Consider the following 21,866-nt stretch of genomic DNA (forward strand, 5'->3'; position numbering starts at 1 on the left):
TGCAGTTTTAAACTGCCATGTTGACCCGGCAAGTTGATCCTCTTGCCAGGCTCAGATCCTCCTTCTTAATACATATAAGTCACCCCTAATGTAGGCCCTTGACACCACAAGGGGTGGGTGCAGTGTATGCACCTTACGTCTTACATGTCCTAGTAGTCACTACAGCAAGGCCTATCTCTCCCATTGGATAACATTGGGATTATTTATTAGTGTAATCTCCAATTGAGAAGAGATTAGGTCCCCAAGTTTGATGTCTCTGTAATCACAATTTCAAATCACAATTTATGGTGAAGTTGGATTTTAAATTGTTACTCTGAAAAGATCACTTTTAGAAAGTTGGCATTTTCATACTTTTGCCATTTGGTGCCTGCTGCCTGTCTCTGAATACACGTCTGGGGTGGGTGACAGATGTGCTTTGTGCATTACCTCGGGACAGCCACACAAAGGGAGCTTAGGTGTGACTTGATGGGCCATCCACATCCTGATGGGCCATCCTGGGCAGGATGGGAGGGAGGAGCTAGACATAGCCTCATACTTACACCTGAATAGGCTGTGTCCTGTCCCCCACAAAGGGCTTCATAGCCCCTGCAGTGAGTCTAGAACCAGGGCAGGGACTCTATGCACTTCAAAGACATCTCTTTGAAGTCTATCCCACTTTAAAGATCCTTCTGGGTATAAGTACTGGATCTCTGACACCACCAATTCAGAAAACTTCTGAACCTGTGGATAGTCTGCCAGGAAAAATGACTGATATGCTGCTATAGGGACTGCCACTCTGCTAGACTGCCACTCTGCTGGACTTTCTGTGCTCAACTGTTGCCTGCTGCCCCCTTGTGTGGGAGTGATAAGGACTGGACCTGCATCTCTCCAAACCAGAACCAGAGTGACTCCAAGGGCTTGCTGGCTTGCCTCTTGATTTAAGTCTCAGGGACATAAAAGACTTCCAGCTATCCTGCTTCTGCATGTTGTGCCACAACAGTTCTGGACCCAGGTGTTCAACGCCCATTGGGCTGAAAGGGCATCACCCCCCCCGTTCTGTTCTGTAGCCAAGGCTGAAGCCTGATGCTTTGTTGGTGTCTGTTCCAGGTAAAGCCTAGGCGAATTACGGCTGGAGAGGAGTATGTCAGAATAAACATTTTCTATCATCAGACAACTTATCTTGCTGCTTGCAGTGTCCTCAAAGGAGGTGATGGGGGTTTGGGGGGTGTTCACACATCATTCATGACATCCAGGACAAAAGCCTCACAGTGGGGGTTCTAACTGTGCAAGGCAGTGTGCTTTACTGATCATTCTTTGTTTTAAGACGAGACAATGTTTGCCTATTAACGCTGGTAAGTGAGACTGCATCTGTTCTTTAAAGGCAATCTCTGCTATCTTCCCGTGCTTCCAAGTAAACAGGGCAGACATCCCAAATTGTCTTGATTTGTAATTGCATTATATAGTACTTTCTACTCCAGTGAGGGATACAAGTGCTATATAAATGCTAAAACGTGAAGAAAGAGTTTTTTAGTTTTTTAAATGCAATGACCATCCAGTAGTCCAGACTTTTTTGTCCATAGCATGGGGAATGGATGAATTTGTGGTTTTGGTTCTAAAAGGGCCAAGTACTGACTAAAACATAAGAACATACACAACCATATCGGCAAAATAGGTGTGTGGGTGTGGATGGGTAGCAAAAAGGGCCCATGGGTAGCAGTCCCAATCCTCTAAGTAAATGATTCCTGGCCATCTGTTGTTCTTTATTTGTGACGTTTTACATACTGCAAACTTGGAACCAAGGCATCAGGGTTCTTTACAAGAGCATCTGATTATATTAATCCTGTAAGTTAGTATTGGCGTCAGAGGTGACTGGTGATCTTTGAAAGTGGGTGCACTGGAAAGTTGCCTGAAAGTAATCAAAAGCATTGGAATTTGCTGCTTTGTGTTACTCTGCATCAAGGGGATTTTCTATGGGTCATACACAGGCCTACCCAGTCAACCACCCATATTTTTTGACATAAAACCTTACATACTAACAATAGTGTAAAGTGATTCACATCCCAAAAAACACGACTTGAAAGCAGGCATTCAAAAGGAGAAAGGCTCCTATTTCTCCTAACTTTTCCCACTTTGCATGTGCACTGGACTGTACAGCACAAATCCAGGGTAAGAAGAGTTTAAAGGTATTCAAAGCATGGTATTTTGTACTGCAGTGGCACCCTTCCAGTACAAACCTATACTAGACTCACCCAGACAGCTTTGCACATTGAGACAAAGGTGTGTGTATGGTGCTTGGTAGCTTAATTGTGTGCCAGCGCTAGGTAGAACGCAGGATGGTGCCAAATCTTTGTAGATATGGTGCTTTCCTGCTCTCTCATGTAACACAGCAGCTTTGTGTGCTGCACTGTGTTCTGCAAAATGTTTTGATAATCTGGGCCTTAAACTCTTTTTCCCTCACTCACTCTAACTGATATTCTCTCGCTTGCGCATTCTCACTCATACTCACTCCCCCCTCTCTTACTCACACACAAACATACTCATACTCACTGATTTTCATTCTTACTTACTAGCACACTAACACACACTCACTGATTCGGGCCGTGGTACAACTGCTGCACCATGATCACTTCCTCTCCCTCTCACAAAATCCAATCTATAACACATTGTGACACACTCATGCTCCTTCACTCACTCCCTCCTACTCCCTTTCACTTATTCATGCATACCCCAAACTCTGATAACACTTTTACTCTCATTGACACTCACAAACACACATACACTCACTCAATCCCATTCACTCTCAATCAATCAGTTTTTTGCTTGTTCGCGTTCTCAAAATGCTTATTCACTATCTATTTCCCCCCGAGCACGCAAACAGCCTTCGCGAACAGAAAAAAAACATTGCGAACAAGCAATTCCACGTATTCGCGGAATTTATGCGTGCTTGCAGAGATTTTTCCGTTTTGCTATAAAGAGCCAACTTCAATACCCCTCTCAGCTTTCTCATAGGCAGGGCCACTGAAATTATGTATCAGGGAGGTCCAAATTATGTGGCAAAGTTGACTAAATTATGCAGCAAGAAAAGGCAAATTATGCTGCCTAATGCAGCACACTTCGTAATAGTATCATTTTATTATTTTGTCATTTTTACACTTGTTAACAGTTTCTGAGCATAGGTTGCACCTTTTTGAGACCGAACACCTAAATATAGCAATAAGCAGCAGATAGGTCACCAGTCAACCTTTTCAAAGGGACGTCCTCAATGCAGCAGCCCATGTTGCTAGGTTTTTAGTAACGTTTGGACATTTTGAGATAGAAATAAAAAAGTTCGGTTGAAATCTGGAGATTATGCAGCACATGATGGATTGTGTGGCAAAGAAAGCAAAACCATTACTATGCAAAAAATGCCACAGCTGTACATTCCTATTTCTCCAGTGGACCTAATGATAGGACTGGAAGAACAGGCCTATAATAATCTGAGTTAGAACTGGGGTTCCTGCCTCTGTTTCACTTTGTGGCTGTTCATTGATTTCAGGGGTGCACTCATTTGTGCGCCCTATCAGCCCCATTTTTAGCAGATGTGATGTACTGCCTGATGCATTTGTATTTGTAAAGAGCAACATTCATCCCAAGGGACATCACGGTGCTACAAGAGCATTATCCTGATATGGGGAGGGCGGTTGTGGACAGTTCCAGGTTGAGGCGTCGGCCGGGATGGTAGCTGTCTTTGACTATAATCTAGGGAACAGAGAAGTCTGTTAGGCGTAGATCTAGTGGAAGTTCATTCCAGTGGACAGCTGCTAGTTTGGAAAAGGATACGTCTCCTGCTCTTAACCTTCTGGTCCGTTTGATCTTGTCCAGTGCCTGATGGCGAGACCTCAAGTTTCGTGGAGAGCGTAGAATTCTAACTTATCTTGCAAGATGCGGGGCTCGCTCCTGTGTAGCACTCTGTGTGCATAACAAAGGAGCTTGAACTTAGCCCTTTGGCGTACAGGCAGGCAGTGCACTTCTCTCGAACTTTCAGATGCCGAGCTGTATTTGCTTTTATTGCAAACCAGTGTATCACCCACATTTTGGACCACCTGTAGTCAGGATAAAAGATACTCAGGCATGCCCACATCGAGCGCATTCCCATAGTCAAGTCTACTAGAAAATAAAGCTTGGGTAATGGACTTTCTACAGTTTAAGGGGATCCAGGAAAAAAGGCTTCGAAGTAGTTTCAGTATAGCAAAGCTTTTTCCGCACTGCGTTCGAACTGGATCTTGCATCGACAATGCATTATCAATGAGTATGCCCACATTTTTTGCAAATTGCTTGGGTTCTGGGGCACCTCCCAGCGCCTGGGGCCACCAGGTGTTGTGCTAAATTAGGTGTGTTCCCCTGAAAAGCAGGATCTCCGATTGTCCGGCGTTTAACTTTAAACAATGTTCCATCATCCAGGTTGCTATTTCAGTGAGACAGTTAATTAAGTTACTTTTGGTATCCGCATGCTTGTCTTTCAGGGCAATTAGCAGCTGCGCGTCATCTGCGTAGGAGCAGATATCAAAGCCCCATTTCCTGCAACTCACAGCTAAGGAGGAGACATCGGGATTGACAAGAATGGAGCTAAGGAAGGCCTCCTGCTGGACTCCGTATTTGAACTGTAAGAAAATGTTTGTGTTCTATTTTGTAGGAAGGAGGTGAACCACTGAAGAGCTTTTGAATGTATTCCTTTTTCATGAAGGATGCACAGTAGGTGGTCATGTGATACAGTATCAAAAGCCGCCGTTAGGTCCAGAAGGATCAGTGCAGCAGCTTTACCTTGGTCCACCAAGTATCTAATGTTGTCTGACACGGCAAGTAATTTGACTTCTGTAATATTGGCAGCTCTAAATCCTGTCTGAGAGGGATCTAAGAGGTCATTAGTTTCTAGAAAATTGACTAGTTGTTTATTGACCGGTCTCTCCAGTACTTTAGATAAGTACGGTAGTTGAGAGATTGGTTGGTAGTTTGCAGGATCATAGATTTCTAAGCCTGCCTTTTCTTAACAGTGGAGATACCACAGTTTCCTTCCATATAGGTGACAATGAAGGTGATTCCAGGGATTTATTGAAGATATGAGTAACATGGGGGCATAAGACCAATAAAAGTTCTGAGAAGGTAAAGTGAGGGCAAGGATCAAGTGGTGATCCTGCTTTAACCTCAATCATGGCTTTTGCAACCTGTTCTTCCGAAAAAGGGGCAGGATTGCTTAAATAAGCATGTGATTGGAGGTGTGGTCCTAATGTTTCCCAATCAGTATTGTTTGCACTATATATGCTAAATAAAATGAATTATAGAAGTATAGTGAACTATGCTCCTCAAACATCACACAGTCCACCTTCCAGGAGGTCATTGTGTGCCTCTTGGCCGCTTTTCTTTCTGGGACAGTCAGGTAATAGACTGAAGAGTTGGATCAGAATGATACTGTTGATAGACAGCACCTGGCACTTCTATCACCACAGCTTTCTTCCACAGCAGCAGGGTTTTTCCCCAGATTGCTGTGTCCTCATCTGTTCTACCTCTTAATCATCTTTCTGGTTTGCTGCAAATGGTAGCTGGTGGTTGGAAAACCTTATGCAACAGGGAGAATGGTGCGTTCTACAAATCCAAGACACATTCGCATCTCGAAGGATTCAAACCGATATGTGTAGTCCAGTGGGTTAGTCCGATGGGTTAACAAACTATTTCATAGACATGGTCCATCTGATTCTCCTCTTTTCAGAGTCCACCAATTTTAAAGCTAAAACTTGGTGCTCAGAGACAAGAGTTAAAATGTTATGTTTTTTCTTTAACTTTGCTTTTCTGCTCAATCTCACTGTTTCTTTCCCATGTGCTGCAGTGCAGTTTAACTTCTATTGCATTGCCCATAGGTAATCACCTGGACTTCAGCACTGTTCATCCTGACCTACATACATTTTGTGCCTCTCCCCACATGTCACTGCCTTCTCTCATGTTTTCTGTTCCCCTCCCTTCTCATTTTTATCAACCTGCCACTTTCCACCCCCACACATTTCACCTTTGTCTTGTTTCATAAATAACATTGTCTCCTCCTGATCTTCCCTTTTCTTTCTAATTTTCCTCGCTACAAATGTAGATCAAAATGACATACTAAAATGACATGAAAGAAATGAACATCAAGAAGAAGTTCACAATAGATAGCACTCTGGGAAGAAAGAGGATGTGCCATTGAGACAGGGTAAATAGTAATCAGCACCATGTGTCCAACTCTTGCTGTGCAAAGTCAATTAAAACATCACAATTCAAAAGGGTGAAGTCTGGTCAGTATCAAGAGCTCATTTTGGTGCCTATTTTATTAAGGAGAGGAAGTTGGTTGTTCTTCTGGAGATAGGCTGAAGACTTAGAAGACTTGAATTCTTCAAAGAAAAATAGTTTCTAGTGAAAACAGAGAAAGTGGAGCTCTGCAACGAATATAACTTATCATCTTGTAGAGCTGAACTCACTCATCTGCAGATAGAGCAGAACTCCGCCAGAGAGGCAGCCAAGTCCCTGCATACATAGCGCTGAACCCATGCACAGATAGAGCAAAGACCTTATACCCATAGGTAATTACTTTCATTGAGCTGGAGCTGAGTTCCTGCATACATAGTACTGTGAACCTGGGCAGACAGAGCTGAGCTCTTCCATGTATGCAGCTGAGCTCCATTGCAGAGAGCAGTGATTAAGGGTGGGTGGCAAACTCCGCTCTGGCAGTGGAGTTCATGGAGTTGTGGCACTCAGCTTGGAGTGTGAGGTTTGGTAAAAAAAAACTCAGCTGAACAGCTGGCGGAGTGGAGTTAACCTACACGTGCACTCACCCCTAATAAAAAATTGAAAGCCTTCCCTGGAACAGATTAATTTAACTCTCTTTGTCGTCGCAGCATTGTCTGTGATCTTCTGTGTGCACACCTCTGCCAGGCGCGTATAATAAATTATTTCGAAGACTCATGTGTGCGAGCTGTGTCTTTTAGATGTCTGAGTGATTGCGAACATAATCAGGGAGCATCGCTGGCTCTCCCGAGCATCGAAATGAGATGATGAAAAAGTTCAGAAAATTGCATCAAGCTCGCAAGATGGCACTTTTTTTGGCGCAATCCCAGAGTTAATGTATCTTTTTGGGGGGTGTCAGCGAGTGCTATGTCATAGTCATTTAAAGAAGATTAAAATAGTGATTAAAAGAATATTACATAGACTACTGTTGTCTCTGGGTCTGATGCCACTGATACAAAGAGTCGGAGCTATCGCTTAGAAAGTGATGGAAGCAGAAAATATTTTACATTGATTTGACATTATTAACCAGAAAATGTTAATGAGAAAAGACAAAAAAAGTCCTTTTAGAGAGCAAGATTAAACTGATTGGATGTAGAGGCTCACAGGTGATGTGATCATTCACCATACGCTGTACTCTATCTGACTGAGCTTGCTATGAATAGCGTTACCGGACTGCCAGAACTTGATATATAATTCAGCAATGAGCCCCACATGATAAAAGTTTAGTGACATGACATGTTGAATTTAAAAAAGCAACTGCTTTTCATCACTGAGATTACACTGTGTCACCATTTTAAAATGTTTTACCAAAAACAATCACAGAAAGTGAGTTAATGAAAAACACAATATGACTGAAGAACTTCAGATATTACTAATGTGAGTGGTTTAAGAAATGTAAGACACTTCAGCAGCACTAGTTTCAATAAATGTTTTTTTTTAAAGCACAACATTTTTCATCATCAGAAAAAAAACCTGGGTGGAGGAAACAGCGAACCAATAAGAGCAAGGGTGGGAACAATACTTACTGGATCTGCAGGTCAGTACTCAGGAGGGCTCCGAGAAGCTTGTTTGTCTTCCGTCCTGGCAGTCTAAAAGGTGGGGAGAGTGCTGCTGCTGTTATCCATGGGCAGTGCCTGGGCCCTTGACAGGTGAGGTAAGGTGGTGAATGGGGCGCCCGAGACTCCTACTTCCTCCACAGCCAGGGCCAGAGAAGGTGCACTGCATTCATGTCCTGAGAAGTGTTTTGAAAGAGGCCTGAATGTTCCTCTTTTATCACCAAATGACATGGATGGTCCTACATTTCCATGATAGAAGGGAACTCCACCAGCTCACGGAACTATGCGGAATTTCGTGGAGTTTTTCAATAACTACATGGAATTTTCTGTGAACTCCTCCCAACCTTAGTGGAGATCCCCTGTGCAGATATAGATTGAGGTAAGCCAATTCACAACCAGAGTTGAGTTCTTTCTGCACTCATTCCTGTAATGTAAAATCTGAGGTTCTGTGGGAACTGCAAAACCATGACCAGCAAGTATTCTTTGGAAGTATCATACATATCTCACCCAGGTTAATCTTTTTGATAGTGAGTGAGGAGGAGAAGGTGGGAGGGATGGTGACAGTGAGAGAGAAGGGATTGAGAGACTGATTGAAGAGAGACAGAGAGAGAAAGTCATGGTAGATAATAGTGAAAGAGAATTACGCATGTGTGCAAATATGGGCAGAAAGTGGAGAAAGAAATGAGGAGAGCATGACTGAGATGGAAAAGAACAGCGATGGAGTGTGAAACAGGAGACACCCGCGTGAGAGATGTATGAACAACACTACAACAATAATGTTAAGGCAAACCTTGTTATGTTTGGGACATTTGTGAAGTTGACAGCTCACACCAGAGAGTATCCTGGTAATGAGAAAGCAGGGGTCTTGTCAGCTGTGACTGGGACTTGTCCAGGTGAAAAGTTATGTTTTCAGTTTATTGCAAAGCTCACTTACTGAGGAGTCAGATCAAATTTGTAGACATAGATCATTCCAGGCTTTGGGCATGAGGTGAGGGAAAGCACAACAGCTGACTGTTTATTGTATCTGTGGGTTGTGTGCAAGTAGGATTCTGGCTGTGCAGAATTATTTGGTGTCTGCAGTGTGTGTAGGTTAGTGAATGGGGAGACAGTTGAGGTTTTTGTTGGGTGGGATCAGGGGAACACAGGGGAAAGCCTAAGTGTGAATCTGGTCACTGGGTTTTGTACTGTCTGACATCTTGTAGCAGTTAGACAGTGATTCCAACAAAGTGCTTTGCCGTAGTCTAGTTTTCTTCTGATGAGGGCCTGGGTGATCATTCTGCATGTGTACATTAAGCATTTTGGGGGCATGGAAGCAGGAAGTGGTAACTACGTTGATTAAAGCAAACTTCACAGCATATTTCTGCCATTCATTTTGCTCTCTTCATAAGAAGTCTGTTTTTCACTGTTTCGCTGGGCAGTGTCACCAGCACACATTTAATTTTAGGCAATTAAGTACTATGTTTGAATGAAGGTTTTGCAAGTGTGACATATTCACCTAGCAGCTATGTTTTAGAATTGTAAAAGATAGTCTAGTCAATTTTTAAATTGTGTTTCATGTCAAACATCAACCATAAACCCTTCACATACTGAAGGAGCATGGAAATTGATATATTCACCTACCTGGCATGGTTGACGTAGGCAAACCCCAAAGTGTATGGCTGGAGGAGTAAAGCAAATAGCTTGTGAGAGCAGGTCAACCTCAGTGGGTGCAATAAGAGGGATTTTTTGCAGCAACCACTGTTAGTGCATGTGTGATCATTGTAATGTATGGCTTAGTCGCACCCCAACAAAGGGAAGGACTCAAATCATGGGACACTCAAATCATGGTCCCCTCAGTGAACAAAAGCTCTGCATGCTCCCCTACACTGCTAGCTGTACCTTCCATTTTCCTGTGAGAGAGCAACAGGCATCCGTTTAGGTAAAGGAACATGGGTTCCACACTGGCTGAGAGCACAGGCTTTGTGCACTGGCTGCTGGGGCTACAGTAACCCTTTGTGAGTGGTGCAGCAGGGTTATGGACATGTACACACATTCCCACATGCATGGGGCTACTCACAGGTCTCCTTCTGGCTATATCAATCAAATCCTGCAGTAGTGTCTTACGCTGTCAATGCTCACCAAAACAAGAAAACATTTAATTTTTACATGGCATTAGGTCCTTCACTAATATGACTATCAAACTTCTTCCCATGATGAATTTCTGTTGCAGCATGCACACATTTAAATCTGTGCATCTTTGTCTAACCTTCTTTCGTTTGTAGGGAAAGAAACAGTGAGAGAGCGCAGTTTGTTTTAGGTGTAAGTGTGTATTTTATTAAACTAATTTATTGCTAACAAATTCGGAACTGGCTGCATAGTTGCAGCTTACCATATAGCTTCATTTCTCTCGCCAGGAGTTTAGCTATTTTAAAGAAGTATTGCAGGAACAAAAACTGAAAAAGATGTATCAACCGTTTGAACACTACCTTAAATGACAGAAAATACCACATTAAAAACAATGCACATCCCCATCATGATCTCTGCTCCATACTGATGGGTACAAAGGAGATTAGTGAGAAATCACTACATCTCGGAGTAAAAAAAAATCACGGTTACATGTGAAATACAGATTTTGTGGCCACTGTGCAAAGATTTTATGTTGTCCATGCTACTAGGGTTATGCATCTGGTAGGACCAAGATTATCAAAATTATGCGACAAAAAATGCAAAATATGTGGTGCTTTGACATGTGGCATTATTTTCATCTGTTTGACCTGGAAACAGCACTTTTTGTGAAATATACAGATTTTGGAAATTATGTGGCAAATTCAGTAAATACAAAATCATGCTGTGAACTCTGAAGCCACAGAATCACATAAATCCACCATTGCCTATTGCTTTATCAAGAATTTGTTTGTGACAGGCAAACAAAACCTCAACATTTGAATTCCAGTCAATGCCCATTGTTAGCTGCACTTTGAATAAAACAGCTTGTAATATTGAAAATACATAATAAGTCCCTTGTCTTTGCCATCTCAGACTTCTGGTGACATGTACAAAGTACAAGGTCAATATATCTCCTGAACACATCACTGGCAATATTGGAACAGATTACACAGTAACCCATTATACATGCTTTGTATGTAGTTAACTTTAAACCATTGTCTATATGCAAATAGATAAACCTCAATCTTAAACATGAGACAAATCATTTAGGTGTTACCCATACATAAAACTTAAATACCAAAATAATTTGCATTTGGTGCACTCACTAGACAGCATGAGTCATGCAGCCTAATGGGTATGTCAAAACATTAACAGAACATGAGTGTTCATAAGAAGTGCTAAAATTGAATGCTTGAAGCTTTTTGAAAGTTCTAGTCAGTAACTAAGGATGAAGGAGATGTGGTTTAGAGGATAAGCTGTCAGTCTGCGGATCTTGGCATTGACTGAAAATTGTGCAGTTCTGAGAAATCACTTTATCACAATGTGCCTAAAATTTAAATGTGGCAGATATAGTGTAAGTGGGTGTGAAACAAAAGATATAAGCCACCAGTTGATGAATACAATATTGCATTGTTTTTCATCACTTACCATAATGGGCAATGCTCTGTTGCTCTTAGGTGCATGCTATAGAAATACCAACATGTTCATGCTTTTACATTGTGAAGAGGTACCCAGCTTATTATTCTTAATGGATACTCCTTCCTTTTGAGCTGTTGATGAGCCCACCTCTTTTTGTGACAGCTATATAGAAGCTCCCATGATTTTCTTTATCCCGGTGTATTCATCACACCTCAAGTCTACTTCCGAAAGTCTGTAGGAGTACTTTATTGGGCACATATAGAAATTCCCACAAACATCATGCTGTTCCCTGGAAGCATGTTACCATTATGCAGTTGATGCTATTTTTATTCAGAAAACACACTTTTTCAGAAAGCTTTCAGTGCTTTTATTTCTGACATGCACAGGACTCATTTGGTACCAACAACCTTGATGACATATGATGCTCGCAGGTCTGGTGGACACTCTCTGAGCTCCAGCAGTGCTTGGTGTCTCAGAGGAATGCATTGGCAAAGACAAAAGATCTGGCTGTAATGTGCTACTGCAGAAAAGAAGAGGCATGAACATATGCCTTTTCCACGCATTACCGCATTAAACCGGGTCCTATTGGCTTTCCAAAAGTGTATTCTAATTCTGTCTTGGCTCAAAGTGAGCAAAATGGTACCCCCTTCAACACTGTTTAGTACTAGCCATCCCCCTGAAGTCTGTGACTAGTTCTAGTTCCGCCCGTGCTTGGGCACTTGGAAGTGGATCTGAGGTGCTTGCTTCAGTCAGAACCCGTGCATACTCTCTAGAATGGGTGCATCCTTGCCATTGAATGGATCGGAACAAGTGCATCACACCTGTTGTGTGACCAGAACCGGCACATCGCCTCTGCTGCGAGGATTGATGCATCGCCTTTGTAACCAGCACTACATGACATTTGCACTGGCTCAAGGTCTTAACATCTCTGTCAACAGCAGCCTTGATGCCAACACTGAGCACTCTTCATCGTAGCCCCTGTGCTCATCGGAACCGACGCATCGCCACTGCTGTGCTATGCCGTGCCGATGCAATGCCACCACTGTGTTGCCTAACCTGGACCCTGGAGCCAGCACATGCTCCATCGCTGTCGGCCTGAACATTTGACTTTGTCCCTGTCCAGCACGACAAATGTCTCTTGTTGGCACTTAGTGCTTTTTGCTTAATTAGATACTTCAAGATTTTTCTGTCATATAGAGTGGACAGTATTTGAGAGGATGTTATTACTGTGCCGCCATTACAGTTTTCTATTTTCATGTTATTCTTGGCAATGTGACAGCTTGCACCACAATTTCTGAAGCAGGACCCATTGGCTCAAAACCTTACTAGCAAATATTTGCCGCTGGTCTTATCCTCTTCCCCATTTCTCACAACCAATCTGAGCTCTCTTGCACATTTTCTTCTTAAGTTACACTGAATTCATTTTTCACTTTAAAATTCAGGAGTCTCATTTCATGTCCGTGGAATACTCATTTGGAAGGCATCATGAAACTTGTACAAACTAAAATGTACTTTCAAGCTAATGAAAAACTTCTAATAGTTCATCTTTTTTTCCTCTGGCTGAGCGTGCAAGGTAACACATAAATCAACATCAACAGGCTACAAAAAGCTGATAGTAGGATGTACAGGTGAATTATTGGGAACAATAGACTCGAGATGGAAATACAAATAGTGATGATAACAGGAATGTAAAATATGTTTAAATGTACAATAATTTGGGAATCTTCAAACAGCAAGTGGAGGAGGAATGCATTTTTAGCGTCTGTTCTGTAGCACAGAACAGCGTAAGGTGTGGTACAAGAATATAATTTTTAGAATATCGTTTGGTGTAAGTATTTTTTAGAACAAATATCACCCTACTGGAGCTAATAATAGAAAATGTATAGCTAATAGGACAATATATTGTTAAGCCATGTTAAGGACACAATATGTATGTCAGACGTTATATCTGTTCTGACATACAACTGCAACAAACATGCAAGAAATGTATTATTTTGAAAATGATAAACGTGTCTGACCGAGAGATGTTCGAGCAGGCGTCGAGTCTCTTTTTATCCAGAAAGAAACCCAGGACAGGACCACAGTCAGGATGCAGGGGATGTAGGTCTGAATAGCAAAGTAGCCCATCCGTCTGCTAAGGTCGAAGTAAACTGTCATCACCATGTAATCTCCTTGGAAGAGAGAAGAAAAAGAGGGAAAAGAAGCAGGTGTAATTAATTCAAGGCAACTCACTCAGCGTATAATTAAGGAATATCAAGACACTGATGCCTGATATGAGCACAAGCAAAACACCTTCAATAATTGCCATGGGTTATGAAGGAACCATAGCTCAGTATCCGTGGTTTTCCAGTGTGTTTAAATCATTCTTTTGAACATATTCCTAGTAGTTTGTCTTGTCCTTAAATATGATATTGATATAGATTTTTGCAAAGACTATTCGAAAAATGTAAGTGTCCATCACTCAGTCATTTCTTTTTAAATATTATACATGTGTGAGACTAAAATGTTATTTTACTGGCCTCTAGCTATACTACGTGATTATGTAACACATGCCTATTTCTTAAATAAACAATGGGGAGGTGTGACATTCTTTAGGTAGTTTTACACATTTCATTTCAACTTGTGCAAAATAGTCTGAGAAATACTCGTTCAAAGGGTTTGTGACGTATCTAAAGAATACAAAACTGAATCCTATTGAAAACACATCATTATTTGCCAGGTAAGAATCCACTGATTACTCTAGAAAGGGTGACAAAATACCATCTACAAATATGGCTTCGCCTTCTCCTGTATAATATTTGTAACCAGCTTCATACCTCACTCGTGCTGTTTCTATGTAGAGTAAATACCTTTGGTTACTATTTTTAATTCGCCAACTTCTGAAGAACAGAAGGCTGAATTGACCCTGCGAGCAGGCGGTAAGGCAGAATAAGGGCATGTCACCCCTGTGAGCCGAAAGGGGGCCAACCCCCCTGAGGGCCCCTTCTCCATGATGCCAAGGCCGTGGAGTCCTCACCTTCAGGTAAAAGCAGGTTGGGCACATCTGTATTTCACTTTGTGTTCCACCCCAGGTGCTCGCAATTAACGGGTTGTTTGTCCTGTCTTTTGAATTATTTATTTATCTTATTGATATGTTACATCTTGTTATTGAAATTTGTGTAGCACACATCTACCAGTGGAATAGAGCCCAGATATGGTAAGGCCACCCCATGCATTGATCTATAATGGGCTGTTCATTAAATTCAGTCGGCTGTTTGGAAGGACTTGAACACCACAGGAGATGTCAATGGTGAATTTCCCCGACCCTCCTTTGCCACTCCTATACTTCTAAAGTATTCTTAGAAATGTTCTTTGTTCTTTCTGGGTGCAGCAACAACTAGTGCACTGGCAACATACACAGCATCTTACTGTCCTTCATGATCCGAGTATTATTCAGAATCTGTTCAATACAATACACAGCTGCTGACTCCAACACTGTTTCTTGTTATTTCTGTACTATTGTCTAAAACGCCCACTGTTAATGTTCTTTGAAATGTTTTCTGAAATGATTGTTTATGACATGCTATTTCTGATCTGAAACCACTAATTATTCTCTAAGGCTATTCAGGACGAATGGCCAATCGATTCTGATACAAAATCCCAATACGCGGTATAAAATCTGTATTAAAATAAGACACACTTTACCAATAATGATCAGAACAATGAAGGGATACATATCTATCTCCAGCAGATTCTCAGACTGTCAACTTTAATTCCACAACTGTTAGGCAGATGATCATGGTCCTCTCAGGCAGGTACCCTTATTCTTTATAAAAATTAAATCACCCGGACACCGATAGTCCTTCCTTCTTTTTTTCTCTCAAATCGCAAGGGGACCGCACCTTGGGTGGTGCGTCCTGAATAGCCTTAGAGTATATTCAGGACTCTTAAGGTCTGCTTCAGTATTAATAACTGAAAGATTATGTCATTGATAACCGGGAGATTTCAACAAATCCTGAAGAAGGTGGTTTTAACAGTGTGTTACCCACCTAAACGGGTCTATGCTCTTTGTGTGAAGACATTAGATTACTTGGATAACTGCCAGTTCATGAAAAAGTCTCTGAAATGTTTCAACTGTGACAGATAATCCTGAAGTTGCTGGTGATTCTATACAGTGATATGAATTATCCCTGTCTACTGTTTTCTCCTGTCTGCGTGTATTATGTTTTGAAATTGTAGATTAATTTTGTTATTCTTGTGATACGTGTATTTATAAAATATGAAAGATCTTTTAAAAGTTTTTTAACATGATTAAGTTTTAATTTTGTTGTTTTTATTATATGAAATAAATCTTTGTTTTATATATATTTTGAGATTCTATAAATGTATGTTCTGATGATGTGGGCTGCACTATTTGTATGGTTGTAAGTGTATGGTGTGATTGCGGCCCAAAGGGGATACTTTCTTTCCGACTCATTTCTGTCAGTGGAGCCTCAGCCAACTCTAATGGAAACCATTGTCCCATTGGTCTGTCTGCTTGACGAACACCAGATAAAATGGCAGTTGGTCTAGCTTGCAGTTACCATTATTGAATTTTCCTTTCTGAAACTGCCATGTGAAGCATGTCAGTCCCCAGATGGAAATTTTTAAAATACCCTGATGCACTAGGAGAAAAAACCCTGTGACATTTGTTTTTTGATTGAAGTGTCTTACTGCTGTAAGGAAAAGAGATTAACTTCCTGAGGGCCACTTCAACATAGAGGCCTGATCAGTATTAATGGTAATGAAAGTGTAACCATCATATCAGTGGGCACATTTTCATTACAGTGATCAACGCTGAAAAGTAAATCATAGCAGCCAATTAATGCAAACTGTGCACATTCTTTCTCTCATCACACTGATATGTTCTCCTGTCCAAGACAGATGAGATCACTTCTGGCCCTCATGCACAGCACCAAAATGCTTTCCACATAGATCTCACTGCAAAACACCGCCATTCACGCTAAGCCTGTAGCAGGCTACCTTCTGATAATGCACTTCTGACCCTCTCAATGGGGTATGAAGCGCTATCCGAAACGATTACAATTATCCAGTTAATGGTACACAGTTTACCAACCTCAAGGATGGAAGGCTGAAGAAACTTTCCCTTGGATTCAAAGTTAGGAGCATGTAGCTCACACAGACATCATGCTATTTGATGATCCCAAATACATCCAAGAGACAGAAACTATGCATACTTTGGATGAATAAATGTTTAAAAAGTGATATTATTAACCAAGTGTTAAAGGTGTATTTTAAAATGCAATTCTTCCTTATCAACATTGCCTGCTCTTGTGTTTGATGCAAACTTGGTAGTTGTCTTTCTGGTATGAACATTCAAACCCATTAGGAACACTTGCTTTCAACATAACAACATACATTGACATATCCAAAAGTACAATGTACTTGCTGTAAGTGATTTGTTATGGTTTATTAGCACCCATGGGCTTCAAGTAAAATGGTGTTGCACAACGTTGGTACTGAGGCTTGCCCACTTTAGTTATTAATTTCTCTAGCCCTGCCAAACCTTTGCTAAAAGGAGAAAAACAGTTAAAAGCTGTGAGAACCTAGTGAGGAAGGTGAAACCCTTAGTCCACCAATGCCTGAAAAGCCATGTAGTTAACCTGGAGAGCCTTGGGCTATTGAAAAGAGGCAAAGGAGGCAGTGCTTTGAGGCTGCAGAGCTTGATCAGCCTTCAGCCCTGGAAAGCAAAGTAAAGAAGAAAAGCAAGGTGGTGGAACTGGCCCATTGAAAACACATACCCAGGCTGCCACTTAACTGCAAGGGCTGTGCTCAGCAGTTTTCTAAACATGCTGATGGGAAGATCAAATCCCAGCCTGTCACATGACTTCCTTCTCCGGTCACAAGGTGATTGAGCCTTGGAGGTCTGCGACCAGCACTCTTCTCTCAGTGCCATTGACATGTAGAGTCCATTGATTACTTCTACGTAAAACTAACATATCTGAATACCGTATCTTTGTTTAAGAAATACTCTCCAGAACAGCTGCACAAGCTGATTAATTACAAACTCTCACCATTCATCTACCAATTGTCAGTGTAAAACAAAATGTACAACAAAATTTATCTAATGTAAAGTACTGCCTTAATAATACTAGCTATGCCACCAGAAATTCCTAGAATTTCACCGCTTTGATTATAAGCCTGGTTCTAGACCTTAGGGCACTCGGAGGTGAATGGGTAGTTGGGATAGTTTTTAGGGCTGCGAGGGGGTTGGGGTAGGTTTTAGGGCAGTGGAAGGGGTTAGGGTAGTTTAAGGGACAGCGCAGGGGGGAGGCCTGAGTAGTGTAAGTTAGGGTGCTGGATTTTAGACCTTAGGGCAGTTGGAGGGGAATGGGTAGTTGGGCAGTGGAAGGGGTTGGGGTAGTTTAAGGGAGAGTGGTGGGAAGGGGGGTTGGAGTAGCGTAGGGTTCTAGGCATTAGGACAGTGGAAAGGAATGGATAGTTGGGGTCGTTTTTAGTGTTGGGGTTGGGGTAGTTTAAGGGACAGCGTGGGGCAGGGGGCAGGGGTGGTAGGGGGAGGCGGGTTAGTGGCAACCTTAGCCACACATACCCCTTTACCATTCATGCCTATACCACGAAATTTCATGGTAAAGGCATGCATGGTAAATTAATGCGTGATTAAGACACATTCATGGCTGGTGTGCGTGGTAGAGGCACACGTGTTAAAACCATTTGTGCTTCTATCATACAACCATTCAATTGTCACTCAAACCTGACTCACTGCCTTCTATCTTCCTACATTTTAACACTTTAGCCCACAAACTTACCCACGGACATTATGGTAGACTGCATGTCTCACTCATTGCCCATAAGAGTAATATCCATATTGTCAAGCTCACCAGCTGTGACAGGAACTCTTGAATCCTTGGAAGGACCCTCCCAACCTTTCCATCAAAATCCATACTTGCTCTTACCCACCTAGATCTGTCCAAAGCTTCTTTGAAGACTTCTCTTCTCTCCTAAACAACTTCTTCCTCACATCCAGTCCGCCTGTCAATGGGTGATTCAACTTCAGGCCACAGACCAAACTATCCCATCCTTCAAAGAGTTTTTTGGCAAGTGCCGTAGCATCAGCCTAGAAATAGCAGAGACTGCATTCCTTTAAATCAAAGGCCATTGTTTAGCACTATAGATCACCATGGACATACTGCCACCCCTGTCATTTGGTATGACTATCACACCATCTTTAATAACCATCTTTTTCAATATAGTCCTGCCTATACCCAGCACTGTCACTAACAAACACCCCACCTCCTACCTCTGCTCCAAAGGAAAGTCCTATTCAGTCAAATACATTTTGGAGAAAAATCTGTTGCATGTCATCACTACTAATTCCCCTCAATCAATCATGGACCCCATACACTCCATAATTTCCCTTACAGCGGATTCATGTTCCCCCGCCTAAAAGAACTATAGACAATATGTGGTACTCAAAAGTGCTGAAATTGCAAAAAAGAAAATCCATCAATTGGAATTTGTCTGTTTTCCTGCACTTCCCTCAAGCATGCCAGAAACACTTTAAGTTATTTCACCATCTTCAAAGCCAAACAAGAATTTTATTCAGGGCAAATCTAAAATGAAATGAACTGTCTATGAGAATTCTTCAAGATGTTTAAGAACATGTCCTTACCTTCAAATTCAAAAATGCTTCAACTGCTTCTTACCCTCAGATCATAATGCAAAAGTATGCCCCAGTCAGACCCTTGCATTTCATCAACTTCCGCCTCCTTCATGCTCCCAAATCCAATTGCAGTCCACAGGGACAGATGCTTGTCAGTTGTAAGGCCCCTCATGTGGAGCAGCCATCTCATTCATGCATGGCAATCAAGCAGTGCCGCTCAATGGATTGGTCTGACAAGTCAGTATGTGGGCTGGTTTTTACTGCTGATTTCCCTGATATTACTACAAGTATTGGCTGCAGCAAATACAAAAGCATGCAGTCTCACATATCGTACAATCTACCCATACAGTGTGTTGTTGCAATTTCAAGACTGGCCTGTTTTGCGAGTGTGGGGGTCACATTTTAGCTATCTTGCTTGCTAATAGGGAACACTTTTATTTAGATGCTCAGACGTATTTTTCGTCCAAGTCCAACTCTGGCTCAGGACCACAACTGCTAGAAACCCTGCATTATGTAAACTATGTCCCATCAATCAGTCTACAAAAGTCTGCTAACAAAGCAACAGCCCTCCTTTAGGCTTAGAATCACCAATCCCAGTAAACTGAATCTTTTGACCTGCTTCCAGTAAATTGGACAGAGCAAATCATTGGTTAAAAGCACTCCCTGGATTGTCCTCTAACAGGGATCCTGGTAGGCCATAGTTCCAAATCCTCTTCTCTTCTCTCACCTCAACAACATCAACCACCTGCAGGATAATGCTGCCTCATGTCATTCTACAGCTTGAACATATCTCATGGGCCAATAAAGCCTAACCCTGACTTCTGACATCAATGCCCTTCTTGAAAACGTCAATACATTCCTGGAAGAATATGCAGACATTCATGTACAAGTGAATGCCCATACGTATATAACCAAATCATAAGCACCCTGGTACTCCACATAGCTCGATGTCAATCAGCATTTAATGACAAGAAAAAATGGAAGAAAAGCTGGTCCACCAATGAACTCACTCTAGTAAAATCCATGCATTCAGCATCAAAGATGCAGCAAACAAAAGTAGAATGTTCTTCTAGACAATTAAGGATTTCACCAAATCTTTTCCAGACAGATAAATACCACATTCAACAGACAAGTACAATGCTATCATCCTCTTCTTCATTGAAAAATGTGTAATGATTTGACAGAGGCGGACTTTACATCAACTTAATTCTTTGGAAAGCACCCTTCCCCTCTCCATGCACAGCAGCCCACCCTCATGCCCTAGAAACAATTTTGGCATAAAGTATGTCTTTGGCCTCTCATATTTTGCCCTGTTGCCTCTGGCTAGGTTTGTGGTACATACATACAGTTATCCAGTTATTCTATATTCATCCCTCAGCCCATCTTCTTTTCTCATTGTGGTGCTGGTAGCACTGTAACTGTACAGGTAAAAATAACTACAAGTTTCAGAATACAGAAAATAAAACAATATTACAATGCAGAGAACCCCTACCGGCACCACATAACAAAAAATATTCACAAGCATTGTGCCTATAACATTGATAATAGGGAAAAAGCATACACATATACAAACTAATTCGAATTTCAAAAATATCCTCTCACTAATAGGACTAGACAAAGGTATTATTCTAAATGAGATTTGAAATTAAAGGTATTGCATTTACTTTTGAATTTGAATATAATTTAGTGATGGGATTGTATTCTTAATAGTACCTTAGAGTTACCAGTCGATTTTCCCAATGAATTCCCAAGTCAAAATATCAAGGATCCAATAAATGCCCGCTTTCAGGAACCTGGGAATGAAAGTTCCTGTGCCCCTCTCTGGCCCTGCCATTTCTGCAATGCTGAGAATGTAGGAGTCATCAGCCGCGGCCCGTATAGGGCTTGCTACCGGGGCGGTGACGTGGGGTGGGGGGTTGTAAAATGCGGCATACAGCCGATTTCAGGTAAGTTACGAAATAAACAAATAAAACGAATTTTGTTGCGCACGCTGCATCGCATTTGGCGATGCAGCGCGCGTGCAACATCGCATTTGGCGATGCAGCGCGCGTGCAACGAAATTCTTTTTTTTCTTTTTTTTTCGTAACTTACCTGAAATCGGCCGTATGCCGCATTTTACAACCCCCCACCCTACCCCTACCCTTCCCCACGTCACCGCCCCGGTAGCACGCCCTATACGGGCTGTGGCTGCGAATCATGGCGAGAAGCGTGCGTTAATCGCATGTACTGTTGACAAAGTTGTCCTTCTTCCAAAGTGCCCCGCCCTTTGTGGAAAGCCTCCCCCATGCTCAGGTTGATGGCGACAGCCTCTTCTGTCTGCCTTTGTTGTCATGACTATGGCCTGGATCAGTTGTGAATGGGCCTCTCCCAGGTTCAGCATAACAAAGGGCTGAGAGCTTGACGCTCTCAGCTTCATTCTGACCGGGCCATTTCACACCCTAAAGCAGTGTGTGCACAGCAGCAAGACATCCCAGGGCAACCTTGCATCCCAGACTACTGTAGCCCAGGGGGAGTGGATTCAATGGGCTAAACAACAAAACGTATTCTGAAAAACGAACATTGAGCCGCATCACTCATTGTACAAAAGTTCACTTCAGAGGCAGCTGTACAACAAAAGGTTAACAAGTACATCTTCTTATAAAAGGCCCTTTCTCGCTACATGTAAAATGCTGTCATGTCGCTAGTTGTAATCTAGCAGCATTTTTATTTTACACTGGCTAATTTAAAATTGTAAAATCCTTGGGCCCTAAAAAACTGTTACAGGAACGTTTAGTTTGTTAACTTTTTTGCTCCTGGGAACATGGGTTCTATTGTGTATT

General features: G+C 41.9%; 1 protein-coding gene across 1 annotated transcript in view; it reads right to left on the bottom strand.

The window, feature by feature from the left end:
* LOC146829043 (gamma-aminobutyric acid receptor subunit gamma-4-like) overlaps nt 1-21,866 on the bottom strand; it is a 2,063,907-nt gene that overhangs the window by 340,377 nt on the left and 1,701,664 nt on the right. Inside the window, exon 7 of the mRNA XM_085607669.1 lies at nt 13,406-13,558. Within this exon, the coding sequence (XP_085463795.1) occupies nt 13,406-13,558 (153 nt within the window). The remainder of the gene's footprint in view (nt 1-13,405; nt 13,559-21,866) is intronic.

The sequence above is a fragment of the Triturus cristatus genome, chromosome 5_2, assembly GCF_964204655.1.
Source record: "Triturus cristatus chromosome 5_2, aTriCri1.1, whole genome shotgun sequence".
NCBI classification, from domain to species: Eukaryota; Metazoa; Chordata; class Amphibia; order Caudata; family Salamandridae; genus Triturus; species Triturus cristatus.